The sequence below is a fragment of the Schistocerca gregaria genome, chromosome 3 (genome assembly GCF_023897955.1).
Source record: "Schistocerca gregaria isolate iqSchGreg1 chromosome 3, iqSchGreg1.2, whole genome shotgun sequence".
NCBI classification, from domain to species: Eukaryota; Metazoa; Arthropoda; class Insecta; order Orthoptera; family Acrididae; genus Schistocerca; species Schistocerca gregaria.
In genome coordinates this window covers 786602733-786630104 of record NC_064922.1, presented here as the reverse complement: position 1 = coordinate 786630104, position 27372 = coordinate 786602733, and the positions used below count along the sequence as shown (strand labels likewise).

Genomic DNA, 27372 nt, shown 5'->3' with positions numbered 1-27372 from the left:
ATAAGCTGCACCCTTTAGTGTTGTTTGGTGTCATTAATTTTGTTACAAGTTCTTGTACATTATAGTGTTTCTGCCTGTAATACTATGTACTTAGAAAAGAATTTAAAAACATTCTTGGAAATTAAACTGTAACTAATCTTCCACTGATATCTGTAGCTACAGTTTAAGTTTTAGACTATTATTCAGTAAAGTCAGTTCTTGCCTTGATTGCTCCTACTCGGGTGGCAGATGAGTTACAGATGTAGATAGGATGTTGTGCTGTGTGAACTCTTTGTAAAAATAGTACTGTGGAACCTCACTGTACGGGCACCTCCCATAATGTGTAATTTGCATAACAAACAAAACAAATTGTTAAAAATGACTTGTTTAACAAGTGATGTTTGGCATAACGAGTGATTAGACGACGATTTATTGTGACATTACCAGCCATTCTCATGCAAAAGGGGAAACGTTCAATAATGTCAACATATTCATTGTCGACAGCAGCATATGAACAATGTCTGTAGTATGCACTGCAGTCTGGGTTTAGCACTCATTGTCTACCATCTTAATACAGTTTGCGGTCACACATTTTTCTGAACTTATATTCACATAGTGTTTTTTCTGTTTGCAAATTTTAATAAGCTTCATAGAAATGTCACCGAAGATAGTCGAAAGAAAACAAAGGAAATGACCTTCCCAAATGTGGTGTGAGTGTTCCTGATGTAGCGTGTACATACAATCGACCTACATAAATTATTTGCACTATCTACAACAACAAGGACAGGAGTAAGGAGATAGATGCAGCAAAGGGAGTGACAAGAGTACCATAAACAACGGTTTCATATTGTCAACAGTGTGGAAAGGTTGCTCCTTACAAGGGTAACTGAAAAACAATTGCAAGGCAACATTTAACGAGAACATCATTTCTGAGATGGTAAGAATGATTTTGGCCAACCTCATTAAGAAAACACCAGGATCATCAGTGGCAAAAATAATAATTTAAGGGAAGCCGTGGGTGGTTCGAGGAGATTAAGAAGAGAACCAGCATCCACAGCATTCTAAGGTATGGCAAAGCAGCCAGTTCCAGCACAAAGGCACCAGAGAATTTCTTCAGCAACTTCAATGTGCTCGTAGATTCTTAGGATTATCTGTTGCAACAGGTTTTTAATTGTGACAAGGCGTATCTATTCTGGAAAAAGATGCTGAAGCATATCTTCATAACACCAGAGGAGAATGCATTGCCCAGTCACAAGCCAATTAAGGACCGTCTCACACTGCTATTCTGTGCCAATGCAAGTGGCGATTCGAAAATTAAGCTGCAGCTCTTGTTTACCATTAAGAAATTCCACGAGTCTTCAAGAAATGTAAAGTCCAGAAGAGCAGGTTAAATGTGATATCGAGGTGCAACAACAAGTCTTGGGTGGTGTGTAATTTTTTTGTCATTGGACCAATGAAATGTTTGGTCCTGGTGAAAAATATTTGCTTGAGATGTCTGCCACTCCATGTCTTGCATGTTATGGGCAACACTCCCGCTCATTCTCCAGGCTTGCAAGACCACCTCCTTAATGAATTTCATTTTATCAAGATCCAATTTCTGCCTCCCAACACCACTCTGTTACTCCAGCCTATGCACCAGCAGATTGTTTCTAACTTTAAGAAGCTCTACACTAAAGCACTCTTTGAGTATTGCTATGAGCTGACTGAAGCTACCAACCTCACTCTTGGAGAGTTTTGGAAATATCGCTTCAGCATCATTGTCTGCGTCAAGATGATTGAAAAGGCGTGAGAAGGGGTTACCAAGAGAGCTCTCACTTCTGTTTGGAAGAAGCTTTGGCCAGAGTTCGTTGTTGTATGTGACTCTCAAGGATTTGAGTCAGTACCTGTGGTGCCTGTAGTCAGCAAGATTGCAGCTTGGGCCAAGAGCATGGGGCTAGAAGAGTGTAACAATAATATTGATGAGCTTGTAGAGGATCACAGCCAAGAAAATATCACCATATTGCTTGTGAAATTGCAGTGTGTTTCCCAGCAGGAAGTTGTGGAGAGGAGTTTTTCGGTGGTGGTGGTGGTGGTGGCAAAGTCGTAACAGCAAATCGACAATCTTCTGGAGCAATAAGAGAATTGCTGAAAGCATGGGAATCAGTTGCATCGTACATTGAAAATCGCCACCTCAATGCAGTGGCTACGATTGCTACAGAACAAAAATGACAATAATGAACATCTGATAAGAAGTGTAGGACACCTCTATTTGAATAAAAAAACATCATCTTAAATGACATATGTTGACAACATCATTGCAAGGCTTTATTTTTTAGAACTGTTGCTATTAACAATCATTGTTGGAAAGATCATCTTATTTTGAACATTTGCTTTTTAATTATTTTTCCTCCTCCTCCTCCTCCTCCTCCTCTGTTACAATTAAAATTAAATATAACATTGGGACACAAGAATTCTTGAAAAAGTAAACTTTTTTTATTTTTATTTTTTTTAATTGATGATACTGACATTTGGGTAACATTTTTCATTCACTCTTATTGTAAAGGAGGAGAGAGGGAGACATCGTGTCACCTTAAACTGGAACAACAGCCGGAACCATGTGAGGTACTGGCAGTCACATTTCCACAATTTCAAAAATGTCCTTTTGTGCTATTTATCATAAAATAAAACTTTCATCCTCTAAAAGTGTACAGTACACTGCTGTAATTCAATCTATAAATAAAAAGCCAGACACGTAGAGGGGCAGTGGTCATTTAAAACATCCTTCTACATTATAAACGTTGACTTTTTGTTTCGAAGAGTCACATATTCTTACAGGCAGTAACACTGGTCAAAACTAGCAACACTGTTAGTTGCATAAAAATATGTCCAGAAGCTCGCTTGAGATGTGAGCCATTTTGTTTGTTGAGAACTGTCCATGTAAAGTGGCTTGCTATTGACATTAATGGCTCATTTGTTATTGTTTGTGATTGTCTCTATACTCTGTAGCTGGTGGCACACATAGCACTTAGACTGTCTCCTATCTGTCATTCAATGCATATTTTTGTGAGGTTGTGTTGACGTCAGACTATTATTGCAGATTTTTGTGGTTTTTTTAATAACTTTACAGTGAAATGAAGTCTTAGTATTCCATGTGAGAAGTGGAAGATTTGATATTCTTCTGTGGTGTAGCAAACAGGCAGATAGCATTTATTGATACAAGTCATTTACACAGATCGATTTTCTCACCATTAATTACATCTTAAAACGTATTTATCAGGTTGTTGCAGTGATTTCGAGATACGGTATCATTGGCATAAAGGACAAGATCGTAGTCGACTGTACACAGTTTGCATGCTAAATATGAGTGAGTGAGTGTTGCAATAAGTACACAGATCCGCCAGTGGATTTTAAGGTGATCCCGCAGTTCACCACTTGCATTTGATTGATGGGAAATGAGGTTTAGAGTGGGATAAGGGACAATAAATTGCCCCAATAACCATTGTGGGCAAGTATTAATCCTCAAATCATCAGGCAAGCAGGGCATCAGATTGGTTTTAGCATGAATATGCAGGCAGAAATTGTGGGTGGCAGATTCATAGAACCATCAGTAAACCATACAAATTAACAGGCTGTTTATCACCAATTTCTGTGTGCCAAATAACCATTTCTATGCTACCCTTGAAGACAGTAAATTCAGTTTATACATGACGGGACAGCAAGCCATGTCCTACGCCATGTATGGCAGTAACTAATGCAAACATTTGGGTCATGGATTGGTCATTTAGATGTAGTAGCATGATCTCTCTCTCTCTCTCTCTCTCTCTCTCTCTCTCTCTCTCTCTCTCCTCTCCTCTCCCCCCTCCCCCCTTCCCTCCCTCCCCCCTTTCCTGGTATTCCTCTTCTGCCCATATCTCAACAATCATTAGTTCACAGATAAATGGTTATAGGATCTCTTACCTATATCTGACCAGACTTGTATCCTGTAAGAATATAGAACAGTAATGTGTGTCAATCGACAACCATAGCACTACCCGTCAACCGACTAACGGCTACAGGGCAATCCCATGGTCAATAGGAGCGCATGGCACCAAGTTTCCATAGTTTAAAAATGGTACATTTTCGACCTATACAACATTTGTTGTTGTTGTCTTCAGTCATGAGACTGGTTTGATGCAGCTCTCCATGCTACTCTATCCTGTGCAAGCTTCTTCATCTCCCAGTACCTACTGCAGCCCCACATCCTTCTGAATCTGCTTAGTGTATTCATCTCTTGGTCTCCCTCTATGATTTTTACCCTCCACGCTGCCCTCCAATACTAAATTGGTGATCCCTTGATGATGCCTCAGAACATGTCCTACCAATCGATCCCTTCTTCTAGTCAAGTTGTGCCACAAACTTCTCTCCCCCCCCCCCCCCCCCCCCAGTCCTATTTCAATATCTCCTCATTAGTTATGTGACCTACCCACTTAATCTTCAGCATTCTTCTGTAGCACCACATTTCGAAAGCTTCTATTCTCTTCTTGCCCAAACTATTAATCATCCATATTTCACTTCCATACGTGGCTACATGCTCAATTTTAAATAGCAGTGCCAAAATAATCCTTTATTTCTTTAAAAATGAGATGTTATTCCACCGAAACTCTGGACATTAATAGCATTTAAAAACATTCTTGAACATTTAAAGACATTTTTTGGAACGTTAAAAGTGTATGGCCTTGCAAGTTATGAATTGGGGACTGTTGATGTTTGTCTTCAGTCAAAAGACTGATCTGATGCAAGTATCCATGCTGCTTTATTCTACGTTAGCCTCTTCATCTCCGAGTAACTACTGCAAGCAATAGCCTTCTGAATCTTCTTACTGTATTCATCTCTTGGTCTCCCTATGCAATTTTTATCCCCCACATCTCTCTCAAACTATAAACTGGTTGATCCCTTGATGTCTCAGAATGTGTCCTATCAATCGATCCCATCTTCTAGTCAGGTTGTGTCCCAGCTTCCTTTTCTCCCCAATTCTATTCAATGCCTATCATTAGTTAAGTGATCCACCCATCTAATTTTCAGCATCCTTCTGAAGCACCACATTTTTAAAGCTTCTTTTCTCTTCGTGTCTAAATTGTTTATCATCCATGTTTCACTTCCACACATAGCTTCACTCATCTCACTTTCAGAAGAAATTTCTTGACAAATCTGTACTCAATGTTGACAAATTTCTCTTCTTCATAAACGCTTTTCTTGCTACTTCCAGTCTGTATTTTATATCCTCTCTCTCTACTTCGACCATCATTAGTTATTTTCCTGCCCAAATAGCAAATCTCATTTACTACTATAAGTGTTTTATTTTGTAATCGAATTCCAGTAGCATTACATGATTTAAGTTAACTTCATTCCATTGTCATCGTTTTGCTTTTGTTGTTGATCATCTTATATCCTCCTTTCAAGGCACTGACCATTCCATTCAACTGCTCGGCCAAGTTCTCCGCTGTCTCTGACAGAATTACAATGTCATCAGCAAACTTCAGAGTTTTTATTTCTTCTCCCTGGACCTTAATTCCTATTCCAGATTTCCTTTTGCTTCCTTTACGGATGGCTCAGTGTACAGATTAAATAACATCGGGGATGGGCTGCAACCCTGTCTCTGTGTTGCATATTTCAGTGCATGGTGCAATTTAAAACAACTCTCACTCTTTATAATTCACATTTTACTGATCTGTATTTTCTGCACAATCTTCGTATAGTGTTGCAGAATGGGACAGACGCAGCCACTGTAGACAAATTTTAGATTTTTTTGCAACAGTGACCTTATTTGACTTCTGGACCCGCTTTCAGTTTTAATCCCAGAGAGCATGCTGCAGCTGGTGAATGTTCCTCAGGAGATTCTTGTGGGTAGCTCTCTCTCAAACCTAGTTGCTTGAGAAAATAACGTTTTTAAAATATTCAGTCATGTTTGCTTTGTGTTCTACAATTTTATTCATACCAGCAATGTTATAAATAGCATAAAACATCACAATAACCAGTGTCATGTTTGCTTTCCAACATTATATTCTGAACACACAGCATCAACCACACCCACTTCACTCTTTGTTGAGTTATATGAGGGGCAGTCATATGAAACCCAAATACCCGGCATAACAGGCCCTTGGAATGGGTAACTTAATATATTTGCGTAGCCAAATGTATTAATATGTGTTGTGCGAATAAAGCAAAAGTTTGTTTTGTCCTTTAAATAGTTGTTACTTGGCATTTAGCTTCATTAATCTGCATTAACTGCAGCAGGGTATGAGCCAGCTACTGAGTTAAAGTGAAAGAATAAGCTTTAAGGTGATGTGTATTTGCACAAAAGGTGCGCAGAAGTTCATATAAAGTTGGATTGTGTGTACTATGCGAAGGAGAATAATAACTGTAAAATTAGTACAACACAGATACCGCAAATAGAGTGGCTTGTAGGGTGCGAAAATTATACAACCTGGAAATTCTGTTGAGGCGTATTTGCACTTGGATGACTTGTGGGACATCGTATATGGTAAATCGGAACCTACGGAATCACGGGTTTTCTACTAAGGACCAGAAGGCGAAATCAAAAGTAATCCTTTTGATTGATCTGGTGGATTATGTTCACATAGAAACGGCTACGACAACAAAGGAGATGCGGGACAAACTGACAAAACGCATTTGAAGATGGTGGTTTAACCAGAAAAGCAGGATTACTTTGTGAGCTGATAACCACAAGATTGAATAAGTGTAAAAGTGTGGATGAATATGCGAATAAAATAATTTCAGTCTCCAATCGTCTGAGGAATATTGATTTTGAAATTGTGGGTGAATAGATTGGAGCTTTGTTAGCTGGACTACCAGAGAAATATTTGCCAATGATTATGGATTTTGGAGAGTTGGGAATACCCATTACAGCAGATAGTGTTAAAGTAAAGATCCTACAGGACATGAAGAATGAACCAGATTCTGATGCTTCAGAAAAGGAAACAGTGTCGACTTTGTACTCTAAGTACAAGCAGAAGAAGTCAGTAAGATGTTGCAGATGTCAGAAAATTGGACATACTGCTTCACACTGGAAGGAAACGTTAGGTATAAAAGAAAAGAAGCATGTTAATTCTAGTAGTCCTGAGAGAAGTCCTGAGGATTCAAAAGGCTGCAGACTTAATAATTCTGTGAATAAGAAGATAATACGTAGTAGAGATGTAGTATTTTTAGAGGATTATAGACCTAAAAGGAAAGTAGTCTATTGATACAGCAATGCAACCAAGCATAATGTGTTGATAGGGCTGAAACAGAGAAAGACGAGAATAAACAGGAAGCTGAGGTGCTACCCAAGAATCAAATTGGGGAAGAAGATTCAACAAAGGTCAGTTTAAGGCAGTCTTCACATATAGCAAAACGAAAAGAATATCCAGAGTATGAAATGTGTGCTGCCCGAACAATCAACAATGAACCAATCACAGTTGATGAAGCTTTAGCAAATTCAAATGCTCAAGATTGGAAAAAATCTACTGAAAAGGAGCTGCAATCTTTTGTGGCTAATGATACATATGAATGGGTTGACTTGCCTGTAAATAAAAAGCCACTGAGAACAAGGTGGTGTTTAATACCAAAAATCCAGAGAGAGCAATATCAAAATTCAAAGCCAGATTGGTAGTTAAAGGATATTCCCAGAAAGAAGGACTAGATTACAATGAAACATTCTTACCGCTGGTGAAGTGTTAATCATTAAGATACCTTTTAGCAGTGAGGGAAGACTTCTTAATTCATCAAATGGATGTGAACACAGCAACCTGAATGGATGGCTGGAAGAGGAAATACGTATATGTGATTCCACCTGATGAAGTTAAGTGACCTTAGCAAGAGAAAAGGAGAATTTGGCGTTTGAAGAAGGCATATATGGATTAAAGCAAAATGGCCATTCCTGGAATAAATGTTTGCATAAAACTTTGACAAAACTAGGTATGTTACTGTCAAAGGCAGAGCCAAATGTATATCATAAAGGGAGTAATGAAGAAATTGCAATCATGGCCATATGGGTAGATGAGGTTTTTTTATTTTAACCAATAGTGAGAGCCAGATGGACCTTTTTTAAAAAAAAAAACAGTTATGGTCAAAATTTAATATGCATGATTTAGGGGAAATTAATAAATAGGGTCAGTCCATACCAAGTGGTCCAAGAAAAAAATAATTTTTGCTTGATCATCTCAGAAAAATTTTATATTTGCTGATACAAACAAAAACATTATGTGTGCCAGATGCCCCTGCAACAGCACACCATTTTGGTCTCAACTAGCAAAAAATTGATTTTCCAATTTTAATGTCAGGATTTCTTTTTTTAAATTCAGTGAATAGGTCATTTAAATTACATGATATTAACCTTTTTGTCTTTGAATCTTAGAACCATTTTCTTTAACAGAAACACTGTCTTTTTTTGCTGGACATCAAACGGCTGTTATTGTCATCATCATCATAATAATTAATAAATTTATTGATTGCATCTGATTTGATTGATGGAAACACACTTTTCTTATGGAGTGCTGGTAAAATTCCCCTGTTCTTTTACTAATTGCCTTGTTAACTCAACAAGACGTTCTGACACATTAAATTCTTCACTAAGTTTTGCTCGACTCCAAGAATTCGGCAGTAAATTGATAATCTTAATTTCATCCTCTTTGTTTGAAGTACTGCATTTAGTTTTTCTATCAGATCATCATATTTGGTTGTTGAAGTTTTAGAGCTTCCATCTGTTTTAATACAAACTGTATTTTGAAATGAAACTTACAAATTCTTTTTGACTGTAGCTGCCACTTTCTCAATTTTTGTATTCAAGGCACTTCTTTTATCTTGACCTAGTTTTATAATTTTACTAGCAGGCGAAAGACTCAGGATTTCACAAACTATATCTACTTTTTTAATAGTTGCTGATAAGTCACAAAGTTCTGTATCTAAGGTTTCATTATCCTTTCTCTTGTGAATTACAAATATCTTAGAATAACATGTTGGACACAATGATTTTCCTGATATGAGACTGGAAAAAGGGCTTTTATTTTTAGAATAATGATCAAGTGTTATTTCTCGCAGACCTTTAGTTATAAGTTTCTCAAAAGGGTCCATGCAAGACTGACAAAAAAAGGTGATGAAATTTTTTTTAAGTATTTAATTTCATGGTACTTACATGTTAATTTGACCACTGGGCCAACTCTTAAGTAAAACAACACTTCTTCTTCCCTGTAATCTTCGATTAAAGTAATGTCTTTAGGATACACTCCACAAACACTTTTAAGACATGCTTCATTAATAACACCACCAACAGAACACTGAGACACCATTTTTCAACTGCACACTTAAAGAACCTTTATCTAAATAAGTGTGAGCAGACAATTGTTGGTGAAGGGGGAAGACGACAATCAGACTTGTATAGGCTTGCAGCTTTCAGTGTGCTGAAACGCATTGTTTCGACAAATAATCATTAGCTAGTGTAATGTGGTGTGTTACATTATGCAATTGGTGCACTTTATTTGATTAGCCTACCAGATATCGCAGATGTTAAAAAATGTATTTTTGACTCATGTTTGTAATCTTTTTTCCATAACTTCAAATTGAATCTCAAACTTGAAATTTATACTGAAGTTTGATATTGTAGAGGTCTATTAAATGTGAAATTTTCAGATTTTTATCTGGTCCCCAACAAAGATAAACGGAATAATTTAAAAGAAAATTAAATTTTTAAAATAGTGTATTTTTTAGGGTAAGCTGCTCACCATTGATGCTTTATAAAATATAACTATACTATACAGTGTAATAACAGAAAAAATATTAAAACTGAGAAATTAATCTTTCTTTTAAAAAATACTGTTGAACAATTGAGTTTTTTTTAATTTGTAGCTGATAACTTTGAACTATTAAAAATTTATTAAAGAATACTTTCAGCTAAGGGATAATGATGTTAATTTGTAGCCCAGAGCATGTTGAACTAAATCCATTTCATCTAAAAGCCTTAGGACAATCGACTACTGAATAATTGTAAAAAAAAATCTAGGTGCTTGCAAATGCGAAAAAACACATGCGGCCTGGAACAAATATGGCCGCCATTTCAAAATAATAAACAATAAATTTTTAAAAAATATTTTTGTGACTACTAAACATTGGGAAATTCACCCAGCAAATATAAAATTTTTCTGAGGTGGTTAAGCAACCAGTGCTGGACCACTTGGTATGGATTGGCCCAATACTTAAGCATGAAGATTTTAAGAAGTGCTAACAGAGAAGAATTATGGGTTGATCAATCTCTGTACACAAGGAAAATCTTGGAAAAGTTCAGTATGGAAAATTGTAAACCTATTTCTACTCCTATGGAAAATAATGCAAAACTTCTAATAACTAATTATATGAAATATAAGGAATGTGTACCTTATTTGGAACCTGTGAGAAGTGTACTGACTTCCAGACCAGACATTGAATTTGCCACAAATGCAGTAAGCAAGTTTTGTAATGATCAGAGAGAAAAGCGCTGGATGGCAGTCAAGAGAATATTCAGATATTTAAATGGAACTGCCGATTAAAGTTAAAATATTCTAAAACTGGAAATGTAAATTTGGAAGGATACAGTGATGCAGACTGGGCAAATGAGCTGGAAAGCAGACACTCCATCACTGGAAGTTGTTGTAGACTAATGGGAGGATTGATACCATGGTAATGTAAGATACAAGGAACTGTTGTTTTGAGTGCTGTAGAAGCTGTCCAAGAAGCTCTTTGGATCTGTACACTGATGATGAAATAGAATCTCGTTGTTGTTGTGGTCTTCAGTCATGAGACTGGTTTGATGCAGCTCTCCATGCTACTCTATCCTGTGCAAGCTTCTTCATCTCCCAGTACCTACTGCAAACCAACATCCTTCTGAATCTGCTTAGTGTATTCATATCTTGGTCTCCCTCTATTATTTTTACCTTCCACGCTGCCCTCCAATACTAAATTGGTGATCCCTTGATGCCTCAGAACACGTCGTACCAACCGGTCCCCTCTTCTGGTCAAGTTGTGCCACAAACTTCGCTTCTCCCCAATCCTATTCAATACTTCCCCATTAGTTACGTGATCTACCCATCTAATCTTCAGCATTCTTCTCTAGCACCACATTTCGAAAGCTTCTATTCTCTTCTTGTCCAAACTATTTATCGTCCACGTTTCACTTCCATGCATAGCTACACTCCATACAAATACTTTCAGAAATGACTTCCTGACACTTAAATCTATACTCAATGTTAACAAATTTCTCTTTTTCAGGAAAGCTTTCCTTGCCATTGCCAGTCTACATTTTATATCCTCTCTGCTTCGACCATCATCAGTTATTTTGCTCCCCAAATAGCAAAACCCCTTTACTACTTTAAGTGTCTCATTTCCTAATCTAATTCCCTCAGCATCACCCGACTTAATTTGACTATATTCCATTATCCTTGTTTTGCTTTTGTTGATGTTCATCTTATATCCTCCTTTCCAGACACTGTCCATTCCATTCAACTGCTCTTCCAAGTCATTTGTTGTCTCTGTCAGAATTACAATGTCATCAGCGAACCTCAAAGTTTTTATTTCTTTTCCGTGGATTTTAATACCTACTCCAAACTTTTCTTTTGTTGCATCTACTGCTTGCTCAATATACAGATTGAATAACATCGGGGAGAGGCTACAACCCTGTCTCACTCCCTTCCCAACAACTGCTTCCCTTTCATGCATCTTCGACTCTTACAACTGCCATCTGGTTTCTGTACAAATTGTAAATAGCCTTTCGCTCCCTGTATTTTACCCCTGCCACCTCTAGAATTTGGAAGAGAGTATTCCAATCTACATTGTCAAAAGCTTTCTCTAAGTCTACAAATGCTAGAAACGTAGGTTTGCCTTTCTTTAATCTTTCTTGTAAGATAAGTCGTAAGATCAGTATTGCCCCACGTGTTCCAGTATTTCTACGGAATCCAAACTGATCTTCCCCGTGGTCGGCTTCTACTAGTTTTTCCATTCGTCTGTAAAGAATGCGCTTTGGTATTTTGCAGCTGTGGCTTATTAAACTGATTGTTCAGTAATTTTCACATCTGTCAACACCTGCTTTCTTTGGGATTGGAATTATTATATTCTTCTTGAAGTCTGAGGGTATTTCGCCTGTTTCATACATCGTGCTCACCAGATGGTAGAGTTTTGTCAGGACTGGCTCTCCCGAGGCCGTCAGTAGTTCCAATGGAATGTTGTCTACTCCGGGGTCTTGTTTCGACTCAGGTTTTTCAGTGCTCTGTCAAACTCTTTATGCAGTATCGTATCTCCCATTTCATCTACATCCTCTTCCATTTCTATAATATTGTCCTCAAGTACATCGCCCTTGTATAGACCCTCTATATACTCCTTCCACCTTTCTGCTTTCCCTTCTTTGCTTAGAACTTGGTTGCCATCTGAGCTCTTGATACTCATACAAGTGGCTCTCTTTTCTCCAAAGGTCTCTTTAATTTTCCTGTAGGCAGTATCTATCTTAGCCCTAGTGTGATAAGCCTCTACTTCCTTACATTTGTCCTCTAGCCATCTCTGCTTAGCAATTTTGCACATCCTGTCGATCTCATTTTTGAGACGTCTGTATTCCGTTTTGCCTGCTTCATTTACTGCATTTTTATATTTTCTCCTTTCATCAATTAAATTCAATATTTCTTCTGTTACCCAAGGATTTCTACTAGCCCTCGTCTTTTTACCTACTTGATCCTCTGCTGCCTTCACTACTTCATCCCTCAAAGCTACCCATTCTTCTTCTACTGTATTTCTTTCCCCCCATTCCTGTCAATTGTTCACTTATGCTCTCTTTGAAACTCTGTACATCCTCTGGTTCTTTCAGTTTATCCAGGTCCCATCTCATTAAATTCCCACCTTTTTGCAATTTCTTCAGTTTTAATCTACAGGTCATAACCAATAGATTGTGGTCAGAGTCCACATCTGCCCCTGAAAATGTCTTACAATTTAAAACGTGGTTCCTAAATCTCTGTCTTACCATTATATAATCTATCTGATACCGTTTAGTATCTCCAGGGTTCTTCCATGTATACAACCTTCTTTCATGATTCTTAAACCAAGTGTTAGCTATGATTAAGTTGTGCTCTGTGCAAAATTCTACCAGGCGCCTTCCTCTTTCAGTTCTTAGCCCCAATCCATATTCACCTACTACGTTTTCTTCTTTCCCTATTCCTACTACCGAATTCCAGTCACCCATGACTATTAAATTTTTGTCACCCTTCCTATCTGAATAATTTCTTTTATTTCAACGAACACTAAAGCCAACAGTGGTATTTTGTGACAGTATGGGAGCTATTAAACTTGCAAAAAATGTCACCTGTGTAAGATCCAAACATATTGACATAAGGCGTCATTTTTAAGACATTATTTGGAACAGGGAAATATAATCCTCAGTTACCTATGCACAGAAGAAATGTTATCTGATCTCCTAAGCAATTCTCACAGTAAGGATAAATTTCAGAAGCTGGCAAAACATTGTGGTATATCCTGGGGTGTATAGTGTTGAGTATCTGAAAAATATTTGTTCAAAGAGGAGTGTTGGGAATATGTGAACAAACATTTTCCAGTGTGCGTAGAGGCACACAAGATATGATGTGAGGAGTGCATTAGACTGTGTGGAATTTACATGTTCCGTGTTTGTTGAGGGCAACGTAATATATTTGCGTAGCCAAATATGTGTTGTGCAAATAAAGTAAATGTAATGACTGGGTATTGTGTGATGTCCTGAGGTTAGTTAGGTTTAAGTAGTTCTAAGTTCTAGGGGACTGATGACCATAGCAGTTAAGTCCCATAGTGCTCAGAGCAATTTGAATAAAGCAAAAGTTTATTTTGTCCTTTAAATAGCTGTTACTTGTCATTTAGCTGTGTTAATCTGCATAAACTACAGCACTACCACAAAGATTTGAAAACTACTTGGTGAAAGGCTATATGTAGGATGTTGCTGTGTTTCCCAACCAATATGCTGAAGCATAGCCTTCGTCCAGTTGACACTGTGAGGGTGGGCATTATCATGCAACAGGATGATACTGTCAGGTAGATATCATGGACATCACACTTTGTGCAAAGTCTCTACATAGTGCTGTGCACTGATTGCGTTTCCACGCTCGAGGAGCTGACAAGCAGGAATCACCTGCAGTTGAGGTGGTCGTGACCATACCAGAACTAGTGCGAGCAGCTTTGGATTTCTTTGACAGGGGAGGTGTGGGACATATCCACTGTTGGCCTTTCTGCTTGCCCTTGGGCTTAAAATAGTGGCACTATGTTTTGTCACATGTTAGAATACAGGACAGAAACACATGCCCTTCCTCTTGGTACTACTAGATGACTCAACTTTTACTGCACTTATGACTTAGCACTATGGTGTTTCCCTGCCACAGCAGTGACAGTATTTAAATGTAACAAGAATGCAGTCATCTTCAACACGAGTTGTGTATTGTGGTTGGTGTCTGGTTTTAATTTGAGTGCCCCAAATAGACTATAATAAACTCTGGCTTCTCTTTTTATTGTTCGTATGCATTGATGATAGCAATGTTACGCATTTATTCTTCTTCGGTCCATTAGGGCACCAGTGTGAAATTGTCACAAAAACCAAATATGGATGAAATTATGGCTTCCCTTTTTTCCCCGCAGTGTTCCCTGTAAAGTTTTCTAGCAAGATGGTAGCGTGTCAACCAATTGTCAAGGGAAATATTCCATCCTGTTCCCTAAACTTACTCTATAAGTCTGAGCACAAACTTGTCAGCTGCATTATTCACTTGGAAAAACTATTTTGATCCCATACTTTGCAAATTTTGAGAGAACATACACTGTGAAAGATGACCACTAAAAGATATTAACATTCATCAACTGCTAGGTATTCACTGGTGCAATGCCCTTTGCAGCTTCTTGTGAGTCCCTCATTAACATCTCACGTATAGGGAGCAACTTACAACTTTTTTTTTTACATTCCGCTTTTGTATGAATATTTTCTAAACTAACACAGCTCAGAAGAAAATGAAATATTCACTGTTACGTACTTGGAGGAAAGATATGTGTCCTGGGGTCCCAAGTGTCCTAAAATTCTTCCATATTCGTTTTGCCTTGGTGAAGAATGCTGGAAATGCCTTGAAGTAAAGTTTCTTGCAGTATTGGGGTTTTCAGTGATCTATGTAAGTATTTATACTCAGATATCAAATTGAGCAAAGCATTGCCAGTGAACAGTTCTCATTACTTGGTAGTGGTTGAGCCTTTCTGGCTTCACAACTGACATGAGGCAAATTGTAATTATGTTGTGAGATCTGACATGGACATTTTGGTTAGTAACATTTTTCAAACACTTAGTTTGTCCATCGCTTGACAAATATTAAGGTGGTAATTTACCAGAAGAGGGATCAAAACTAATCACACTAGTTGATAGACAATTTCTATTAGTCTACTCATATTTCTTACTGGTATGAAGACGTTACTTTAACTGTCCAGCTGTTGGTAACTCACTTTGTGTGTAAAGATCAATTTTGGTAACAAAATTAGGATCTACAAGCAATGACTTTCCAATAAAAGTTTCTCGATTTCATCCTGACTTAGTGGTTGTTGCCGAGCCATTTTCAAGCAGTTTTATTGTACGCATCAGTATAACGAGAGAAGTGCAAAAGCAAAAAAATCCAACATAAACAGATGGGATGGTTTGTGGATACTTTTAAAACAAAATCTGACAGATTCTGAGAGACCCATTCCGCCCAGTCTAGGGTTAAACTCCATATATACACACAGTGGGTCTAATGAGCATTCAAGAATGTTGTTGTTGTTGTTGTTGTTCTCCTACCTCATTTGGGTGTGATGATATAAAATGTATCCAGCAATTCAAGAATTCTGCTTATAGAAGCTGTTTGTTTTAAGATGGTAATTAGCCCATGTTTGCATATTGATACCTTAATATATTTCTGCAAGGTGTGCAGTCACTCCCTCCCCTCACCTTCATAACTTCATAATCCTTTGTCTTGGAATCTGTATGGAATAGGTCAAACTTTTGATGGGTGTAGGTACAGTATTATGTTAACAAACCTTTAAAGCTGTGTGTGTGTGTGTGTGTGTGTGTGTGTGTGTGTGTGTGTGTGTGTGTGTGTGTGCGCTTTAAATTTTGGGGATGTTACAGAAATATGTTTGTCATTAGCATTTTAACAGTTTACACATTACTGTTGTTATGAACTAATGAATAATCTTGTGCTCTGCAGGGAGGCCATGGCCACTTATACTTGGTACAGGATTTGGTCTTGGAATGGCTTATGCAAATTGTGAGAGGGACCTTAATGCTACATTCCAGTCAAAGGTAGCTATGTGTTAATTGAAAACAGTTAAGTCACTCTTCTAGTTTTTCTTATTTAGTAAATAAAGTTTTCTATTTTCAGCCAAAGCAATGACGGTGGACATATGGCCATAGACTGCCACAATTCCTCCTCTGCCTCTGTACTTTACATGCAGACAGAAGAGTTGCCAGCCTTCATAGTGAAAGAATTGTTGAAAATAGTGTAAAATATTTAAATTAAATTGTATTTGCTTTCTTACATGTTTATCGTTTAACTGTGACTATTTATTTTTCCTGAAATTCGTACATCTATTTGTTGAGGAGAAAAGAAGAAAAAGGAAAAACAAGGTTATGGAGCATAAATTGAAGAAATGAATGTTCAAGGAAGCAGGTACATACTTCTATTACATGTATTTTAACGAAGTGTAATTTTACTTCGTAAACTAAAGATTTGCTACAAAATATTGGAGAGAAGGAAGTAGTTTTATCTCTTCCTTGAATAATTTGGCTGTTTTCTATTCCAAACCTACCTACCCAAGTTGCAAGTATTATTAAATGTGTTACCACAATCATTATACTTCACAGTGACTTGCAGCTGTGCTGTATCGATTAATGCTGATCGAATCAGTGGGCAAAATATTTCAGAAGTATAATCTCTGGGTAGAGCTACACAGGATAATATTGCCATCAGAAAAACAAATCTGGTGTTCATTAGGCCACAGCACAGAATGTAGTATCCTTTTATTGTGAAGGCAGGTTAGAGAACTTCATAGCATAAATCAAGGGGCTAAAGTTACATATAATTTGAATTTGTGAAATGCAGTGCAGAAGGGAACATAATTTCTGATCAGGTGAGTACACAGTTTCTAAAACCGTGACGTAGTGATAGTACTAGAGTGGGTCTTAATGGTGAACAAGGCCTTAGGAATGAGGGTAAATCACTATGAGAGATGTGGTGTTCGAATTTTTGTAGCCAAGATAAGACACAAAACTCAAACGAATCATAGTAATAAGAGAGTGTATTCCTACTAGCTCTGCAGATCAAGAAGAGGTTAAAGACTGTATGATGAGATAAAATAAATTTGAATTTTTTAAAGCAAGAGAAACATTTCTATAATAGAAAACTGACAAGGGGAAAGGATGAAGGGGGGGCTACTTCATAAAATGTCACAAGAAACATGGTTTAATCATTGCAGATGTTTTTTGTTGACGAATTGTGGAAGATTGTATATGTGGAAGAGATTTGGGGACATCAGAAGGTTTCAGATATACAGGCCAGAGCAAAATAGTCACGAAATTTTAACCCTGGATAGCTGAGGCCAGTAGGAACGAAAATTACTAATGTTTTGTAGGTCGACAAAGCACAATTTTTAAACTACAGAAGCTTGGCGCCATGTGCTCAGATTGGTTTCGGGATTGCCCTGTTGCCGGATGTTCTCGATAATGCATGACCACGAGTGCTTTGCCTGCCACAGATCGCAATGTAGCCAAAGCGGCCGCGCATGCTCGGTGGTAGCACGCCAGCCTTCCACTCTTGAAGTCTGGGGTCGAATCCACTGGGACACCGATGCATTCATTGTAGTTTCATGATAAAACGTACCTGGAACAAACCCATGAACAGGTGTTAGTTCATGTACAGAAAGTCTTTCTACTCATTTTGTCATCCCTGAAAACGGCCTTTTTTTGTAGATAGGACATTGTTTACTTAAAGCAGATGCTCGAACTGGCGACCCACTGATGCAATACAAGTTGTCTAACATTGAACGGTATTTTACTGAACTCATTCAAAGATTCCTGGCATTGCGTTGATGTGATTGCGGCATGTTGAATGTGATCCGTTAATTCCTCTTTGTTTCTATATCTACGTGATTACTCGCTTTTCACAATAAAGTGCCTGGCAGAGGGTTCAATGAACCACCCTTAAGCTGTCTCTACCGTTCCACTCTCGAAAGGCAAGTGGGAAAAATGAGCACTTAAATTTTTCTGTGTGAGCCCTGATTTTTCTTATTTTATCATGATGATCACTTCTCCCTATGTAGGTGGGTGCCAACAGAATGTTTTTGCAATCAGAGGAGAAAACTGGTGATTGAAATTTCATGAGAAGATCCCGCACAATGAAAAACACCTTTGTTTTAATGATTGCCACTCCAATTCACGTATCATGTCTGTGACACTGTCTCCCCTATTTCGCGATAATACAAAAAGAGTTACCCTTCTTTGTACTTTTTTGATGTCATCCGTCAGTCCCACCTGATGCGGATCCCACGCCGCACAGCAGTACCCCAGAATAGGGTGGACAAGCGTGGTATAAGCAGTCTCTTGTGTTCTGCCAATGAATCGCAGTCTGGTTTGCTCTACCCACAATATTATCTCTGTGATAGTTCCAATTTAGGTTATTTGTAATTGTAATCCCTAAATATTGTAGTTCAATTTACAGCCTCCAGATTTGTGTGACGTATCGCGTAATTGAAATTTAGATGATTTCTTTTAGTACCCATTTGAATAACTTCAATTTTCCTTATTCAGGGTCAATTGCCACTTTTTGAACCATACAGGTATCTTATCAAAATCATTTTGCAAGTTGTTTTGATCATCTGGTGACTTTACAAGATGGTAAATGTCAACATCGTCTGCAAACAATCTACTCAGATTGTCTCCCATGTCGTTAATATAGATCAGGAACAATAGAGGGCCTATAACAATTCTTTGGGGAATGCCGGATATTAATTCTGTTTTACTCAATGACTTTCCATCTATTACTACAAACTGTGACCTTTCTACAGGGAATCATGAATCCAGTCACACGACTTTGGCAATACTCCGTAGGAACGCAGTTTGGTTACAAGACGCTTGGGAGGAACTGTCGAAAGCCTACTGGAAATCTAAAAATATGGAATCAATTTGACATAGTACTTCATGAGTATAAAGCGCTAGTTGTATTTCACAAGAACAATATTTTTTGAAACCAAGCTGACTGTGTGTCAATAAATCGTTTTCTTAGAGATACTTCATAATGTTCGAATACGGTATATATTCAAAAACAGTACTGCAAATTGATATTAATGATATAGACCTGTAATTCGGCGGATTACTCTTACTTTCCTTTTTGAGTATTGGTGTGACTTGAGATTTTCTAGTCTTTGGGTATGGATCTTTCTGTGAGTGAGTGAATGTACATAATTGCTAAATATGGAGCTATTTTATCAGCATGCTCAGAGAGGAACCTGACTGGTATACCAATCTGGACTGGAGGCCTTGCCTTTACTAAGTGATTTAAGCTGCCCCATTACTCCTAGGATATCTACTACTATGTTTCTCATCTTGGCAGTTGTTCTTGATGGGAATTTAGGGATATTTGCTTCATCTTCTTTGGTGAAGGAGTTTCAGAAAACCGTGTTTAATAACTCTGCTTTAGTGGCACTGTCATCAGTGACTTCACCGTTGTTATCGCGCAGTGAAGGTATTTATTGCATCTTGCTACTGGTGTGCTTTATGTAAGACCACAATCTCTTTGGGTTTTCTGCGAGATTTCGAGACAGAATTTTGTTGTGGAAATTATTAAAAGCATCTTGCATTGAAGTACGCACCATATTTCAAATGTATGTAAAACTTTGCCAATTTTGGGGATTTTGCGTTCTTTTAAATTTGCTTCTGCAACAACGATCTGACCCATATTGTGTACCATGGGGGATCAGTACCATCACTTATTAATTTATGTGGTATATATATCTCTCAACTGCTGTTGATACTCTCTCTTTCAAAACATTCCACAACTTTTCTACACTTACACTTACATGATCAGATTGGAATGAGTGAAGACTCTCTCTTATAAAGGCGCTTTTAAATAGATATATTTTGCATTTCGTTTTGATGGTTGTGGGTGTTAAGGTATTCAGCCTAGCAGCAACTGCCTTATGGTCGCTAATCTCTGTATTCATCATAAAACTCACTATTTGTCCTGGATTATTTGTTGCTAAAAGGTCAAGTATGGTTTCACAACCATTTATGCTTAGAGTTGGCTCATGAACTAATTGCTCAAAATAATTTTCTGAGAAAGCATTGAGCACAACTTCGGATGACATTTTATGCCTGCCGCCAGCTTTAAACATATAATCTTTCAGGCATTTCGAGGGTGCATTAAAGTCACCCCGACTATAATTGTATGAGCGGGGTAATTATTTGAAATGAGACTCAAATTTTCTTTGAACTGTTCAGCAACTATATCTTCTGAGTCGGGGGGGGGGGGGGGGGGGGGGGGCGGTAAAACAATCCAATTAATAGTTTGGCCTGATTGTCAGGTATAACCTCTACCCATACTACTTCACACGAACTATCTACTTCAATTTTGCTACAAGGCAAACTACCTCTGACAGCAATAAATACTCCTCCACCAACTGTATTTAATCCATCCTTTCTGAACAATGTTGGATCGTTTGAAAAAAATTTGGCTAAACTTATTTCCAGCTTTAGCCAGCTCTCTATACCTACAACTATTTCAGCTTCAGTCCTTTCTATTAGGGCTTGGAACTCTAGATGGTTCGTGGCCGGATGGTTGAGCTAGAACCTTGAAAAATCCCCAAAGGAAAAAGTCCAGTGGCATGAGGTCTGGTGATCACAGTGGCGATGTCCTATGAACACCTCTGCAAATTACCTGGCCATTGAAGAATTCATTTAAATATCTACACACAGCACACATGCGGGCGCCCCATCAAACTGCAACCACATGTGTAGCCATGTGTCCAGGGGGAAATCTTCCAGCAGGCCAGGTGAGTTTCTTGCAAAAAGTGAAGGTAATTTGCCCCAGTAAGCCGAGGAGGTAGGTAGACCAGCCCAATCAGATGATTACACACATACCTGCCCAAATGTTGAGCGAAAATCATTCCTTGTGTCCATGGATGTACAATGACATGAGGATTTCCCCTTCCCCAGTAATGAACATTTAGTGTTGTAAAGGCCATCCTGATGGAAGGTGCACTCGTCGGTAAACAACACAATGGCAGGGAAGTCAGGATCTCTTGCAACATGTAGCAGAAATAACTGGCAAAACCCTAGCTAGACTGTGTTCATAGTCCGCTACAGAATGTAGGTCTTGGACAGGGTGGGAACTAAATGGATGCTGGCTGTCATCCCTCGAAACCTCCCAGATTACCTGATAAGTAATCCCCATGTCGTGTCCAACTGCTCAAGTACTTGTCATAGGTGCTTCCTCGAAGTGCTCAATAATGGTCTCTTCAAATGCAACATTCCTTCCTGTTCGAGGTCTTCCATCATCACTATGATCTCCTGCTAATGAGCCTGTTTCATCAGGTCACCGGCAAATGGCTGTAAACATTTGCGGGTGTGGGTGGTGTCTTGCTGCATACCGTTTCTCATAAAACCGTCGAGCTTCATGTGTATTACCGTCGGCTAGTCCATAAACAAAAACCATATTGCGTGTTCTCCAAGCAAATACTGTACCGCCACACTTACTGTATGATTAAATTGCAGGTGGGGGGTATGCGTGTGCGCATGCAACAGAGCAATCCCACAGCCAATCAGAGCGCATGGCGCCAAGTTTCTGTAGTTTAAAAATGGTGCATTGTTGACCTACACAATGTTAGTAATTTTGGTTTGTACTGGCATCAGCTATCCAGGGTTTAAATTTCGTGGCACAGTTTTCTCCACCCTGTATAATTGTAAAACAGAGGTTCAGAAGCCGGCTTTTAAATTACAAAGCATTTCTGGGAACAGGTGTTGTTTCTAACCATAGTCTCACGTGAAATGCAAGGGAAGCAGTTGCAGAAAGGTAAAAAATTAAGTAAGTGGGTGTTGGAAGAAGGTTAAAAAAAAAAATTGAGGTTCCCAGGAGTTTCTAAGGGAGTATTAGGCAACAGTTAAGTAAACCAGGGAAATTATTTTATTAGTCCTGTGAACCTGGGACCAGTCAGTGTCCGAAATGTATTAGACCAGCCCATAATGAAAATACACATTTTGTGAAATTTTTTACATGCATTTTAGCAGAAAGTTACATTGAAGTGCCAAAGAAACTGGTACAGGCACGCGTATTCAAATAGACTTGTAAACAGGCAGAATACGGCACTTCAGTCGGCAACACCTATATAAGAAAACAAGTGTCTGGCACAGTTGTTAAATCGGTTACTGCTATTTCAATGACAAGTTATCAATATTTAAGTGAGTTTGAGCATGGTGTTATAGTCGGTGCATGAGCGATGGGACACAGCATATCTGAGGTAGCGATGGCGTGTTGATTTTCCTCTACGGCTGTTTCATGAGTGTACCGTGAATATCAGGAATATGGTAAAACATCAAATCTCGGACATCGCTGCAGCCCGAAAAAGATCCTGCAAAAACTGAACCAATGATGGCTGAAGAGAATCGTTCAACGTACCAAATGTGTGATCGTTCCACATATTGCTACAGATTTCAGTGCTGGGCCATCGACAAGAGTCAACGTGCAAACCATTCAACAAAACATCATCGATATGGGCTTTCAGAGCCGAAGGCCCACTTGTGTACCCTTGATGACTGCGTAACACACAGCTTTTACACCTCACTTGGGTACGTCAACACAGACATTAGACTGTTGATGACTGGAAGCGTGTTGCCCAGTCAGACGAGTCTTGTTTCAAATTGTATTGAGCAGATGGACATGTACGGATATGGAGACAACCTCATGAATCCGTTGACCCTGCATGACAGCGGGGGACTGTTCAAGCTGGTGGAGGCTCTGTAATGGTGGGGGGGGGGGGGGGGGGGTGCAGTTGTAGTGATATGGGACACCCCAATATGTCTAGATACGACTCTTGATGGGTGACACGTACGTAAGCATCCTGTCTGATCACCTGCATCCATTCGTGTCCATTGTACTGACTAGGCCATTTCCAGAAGGACAATGCAACACCAAACATGTCCAGAATTGCTGCGGAGTGGCTCCACAAAAACTCTTCTGAGTTTAAGCACTTCTGCAGACCACCAAACTCCCCAAACATGAACATTATTGAGCATATCTGGGATGCCTTGCAAAATGCTTTCCATAGGAGATGTCCACTCTCTCGTACTCATACGGATTTATGGAAGGCCCTGCAGGATTTGTTGTCAGTTCCCTCCAGCACTACTTCATACATTAGTAAAGTCCATGGCATGTGTTCGGCACTTCTGTGTGCTCGTGGGGGCCCTACAGGTTGTTAGGAAGGTGTATCAGTTTCTTTCTTTCTTCAGTGTATATTAAAGAGTATTTTATTATTTTGTAAACTTTGCAAATACATTTTTAATCAATGCTACAGCTCCCCCACCCTTCCCCCTCCTTTGTAGATACCCTATTATTGTATAAAAGCAGTGCTTGACCAGGTAATACTTCACATTTGATTCGAAATTGTTTCTATTTTTGCGGATTTGGATAGTGCATTATACAGTTTGTTGCTGAGCTGGCGTGTACCTTTCTGTAATATTGCTGTATTTGTCTGTTACACAAATACATCATGTAAAATAAGGAAAAGACAACCACTCACAATGCATGGAGCACAGAAACACACAACAGGAAACACCATTCACATTAGCTTTTTTTCTAATAGTAGTACAAATTATTGTCAATCAATAATTGAAAGCAGTTGCATGAGCTGATGGAGGTGGGGATGGGGTAGTGGGAAACAGGCAGGTCTTTGGACAGATGACTTAGTGGTCACACAACAAAACAAAATGAGTGCAGTGGGAAGAACAAGGAAAAGATGTAGGAAGAAGATAACTTAGAGGGAAAGGGAGGGGGAGTGAGAGTGAGATACCTGCATGAGGCGAGGGGGAGGGAAGAGTGGTGGGATAAGGCAGTGCAGGATCTGGAAGGGAGGAGTGGTGGGAACAGAGTATAGAAGTAAATAGACATGGTAAGGCAGCAGGAACGTGTTTATGGAGGCTCTTAGGCTAGGGGGATTGCAAGAGTGTAGGATGTGTTGAAGAGGGCACCCACTAGACCTCTTTCCCTTCAATATCTTTTCTCCCCACACCCCACGCCCCTCCCCCTGTGCCACACCTCCTGACAGCACCTAGCAGCTCTACCTTCCCTCCCCGCCCCCTCCTCTTGCAGCCCTATGCTTACCGGCTTCCACCCCCTCCCCCCCCCCCCCCCCCCCCCCCACCAGTATTGTTGCTCCCATTAAGACACAGTTATGACTCAGTCCAGCCAGTGGTCATTTGTTTGCGTGTTGTGCTTGTATGAATGTGTGTATTTTCTACTGCAGGAGGAGCCCTCTATGCTGAAAAGTAAAATATTTAGTAGTCTCCATTGTGGTTGCATGTGACTCAAGTGTGTTCTCTATGGTGACTAGCAATCGATCCTTTCAATATTGTAGATATTGAATCCCCCCCCATGAACCATGGACCTTGCCGTTGGTGGGGAGGCTTGGGTGCCTCAACGATACAGATAGCCGTACCGTAGGTACAACCACAACGGAGGGGTATCTGTTGAGAGACCACACAAACGTGTGGATTCTGAAGAGGGGCGGCAGCCTTTTCAGAAGTTGCAAGGGCAACAGTCTGGATGATTGACTGATGTGGCCTTGTAACAATAACCAAAACAGCCTTGCTGTGCTGGTACTGCGAACGGCTGAAAGTAAGGGGAAACTGCAACCGTAATTTTTCTCGAGGGCATGCAGCTTTACTGTATAGTTAAATGATGATGGCGTCCTCTTGGGTAAAATATTCCGGAGGTAAAATAGTCCCCCATTCGGATCTTCGGGTGGGGACTACTCAGGACGACGTCGTTATCAGGAGAAAGAAAACTGGCGTTCTACAGATCGGAGCATGGAATGTCAGATCTCTTAATCGGACAGGTAGCTTAGAAAATTTAAAAAGGGAAATGGATAGGTTAAAGTTAGATATAGTGGGAATTAGTGAAGTTCGGTGGCAGGAGGAACAAGACTTGTGGTCAGGTGACTACAGTGTTATAAACACACAATCAAATAGGGGTAATGCAGGAGTAGGTTTAATAATAAATAGGAAAATAGGATTGCGGGTAAGCTACTACAAACAGCATAGTGAATACATTATTGTGGCCAAGATAGATACGAAGCCCACACCTACTACAGTAGTAAAAGTTTATATGCCAACCAGCTCTGCAGATGACGAAGAAATTGAAGAAATGTATGATGAAATAAAAAAAATTATTCAGATAGTGAAGGGAGACGAAAATTTAATAGTCATGGGTGACTGGAATTCGAGTGTAGGAAAAGGGAGAGAAGGAAACATAGTAGGTGAATATGGATTGGGGCTAAGAAATGAAAGAGGAAGCCGTCTGTTAGAATTTTGCACAGAGCATAACTCAATCATAGCTAATACTTGGTTCAGGAATCATGAAAGAAGGTTGTATACATGGAAGAACCCTGGAGATACTAAAAGGTATCAGATAGATTATATAATGGTAAGACAGAGATTTAGGAACTAGGTATTAAATTGTAAGACATTTCCAAGGGCAGACGTGGAGTCTGACCACAATCTATTGTTATGACCTGTAGATGAAAACTGAAGAAATTGCAAAAAGGTGGGAATTTAAGGAGATGGGACATGGATAAACTAAAAGAACCAGAGGTTGTACAGAGTTTCAGGGAGAGCATAAACGAACAATTAACAGGAATGGGGGAAAGAAATACAGTAGAAGAAGAATGGGTAGCTTTGAGGGATGAAGTAGTGAAGGCAGCAGAGGATAAAATAGGTAAAAATACAAGGGCTAGTATAAATCCTCGGGTTTTGGATGGAAACCCAATTCTAAGCAAAGTAGAGAAAGCAGAAAGGTGGAAGGAGTATATAGAGGGTCTATACAAGGGCGATGTACTTGAGGACAATATTATAGAAATGGAAGAGGATGTAGATGAATATGAAATGGGAGATACGATACTGCGTGAAGAGTTTGACAGAGCACTGAAAGACATGAGTAGACAACATTCCATTGGAACTACTGATGGCCTTGGGAGAGCCAGTCCTGACAAAACTCTACCATCTGGTGCGCACGATGTATGAAACAGGCGAAATACCCTCAGACTTCAAGAAGAATATAATAATTCCAATCCCAAAGAAAGCAGGTGTTGACAGATGTGAAAATTACTGAACAATCAGTTTAATAAGCCACAGCTGCAAAATACCAAAGCGCATTCTTTACAGACGAATGGAAAAACTAGTAGAAGCCGACCACGGGGAAGATCAGTTTGGATTCCGTAGAAATACTGGAACACGTGAGGCAATACTGATCTTACGACTTATCTTACAAGAAAGATTAAAGAAAGGCAAACCTACGTTTCTAGCATTTGTAGACTTAGAGAAAGCTTTTGACAATGTAGATTGGAATACTCTCTTCCAAATTCTAGAGGTGGCAGGGGTAAAATACAGGGAGCGAAAGGCTATTTACAATTTGTACAGAAACCAGATGGCAGTTATAAGAGTCGAGGGGCATGAAAAGGAAGCAGTGGTCGGGAATGGAGTGAGACAGGGTTGTAGTCTCTCCCCGATGTTATTCAATCTGTATATGGAGCAAACAGTAAAGGAAACAGAAGAAAAATTTGGAGTAGGTATTAAAATCCAAGGAGAAGAAATAAAAACTTTGAGGTTCGCCGATGACATTGTAATTCTGTCAGAGACAACAAATGACTTGGAAGAGCGGTTGAATGGAATGGACAGTGTCTTGAAAGGAGGATGTAAGATGAACATCAACAAAAGCAAAACAAGGATAATGGAATATAGTCAAATTAAGTCGGGTGATGCTGAGGGAATTAGATTAGGAAATGAGACACTTAAAGTAGTAAAGGGGTTTTGCTATTTGGGGAGCAAAATAACTGATGATGGTCGAAGCAGAGAGGATATAAAATGTAGACTGGCGATAGCAAGGAAATCATTTCTGAAGAAGAGAAATTTGTTAACATCAAATATAGATTTATGTATCAGGAAGTCGTTTCTGAAAGTATTTGCATGGAGTGTAGCCATGTATGGAAGTGAAACACGGACGATAAATAATTTGGACAAGAAGAGAATAGAAGCTTTCGAAATGTGGTGCTACAGAAGAATGTTGAAGATTAGATGGGTAGATCATATAACTAATAAGGAGGTATTGAATAGGATTGGGG

At 39.1% G+C, this 27372-nt stretch overlaps 1 protein-coding gene across 3 annotated transcripts in view; it reads left to right on the top strand.

Moving 5' to 3' along the window:
- Window positions 1-16529, top strand: part of LOC126354234 (MICOS complex subunit MIC10-like) — a 28290-nt gene extending 11761 nt beyond the window's left edge. For all 3 annotated transcript variants that reach the window (XM_050003730.1, XM_050003729.1, XM_050003731.1), the window contains exons 4-5: window positions 16200-16294; window positions 16374-16529. In XM_050003730.1, coding sequence (XP_049859687.1) covers window positions 16200-16294; window positions 16374-16385 — 107 coding nt within the window. In that variant the 3' untranslated portion in view covers window positions 16386-16529. The remainder of the gene's footprint in view (window positions 1-16199; window positions 16295-16373) is intronic.
- Window positions 16530-27372: the final 10843 nt, after the last annotated feature.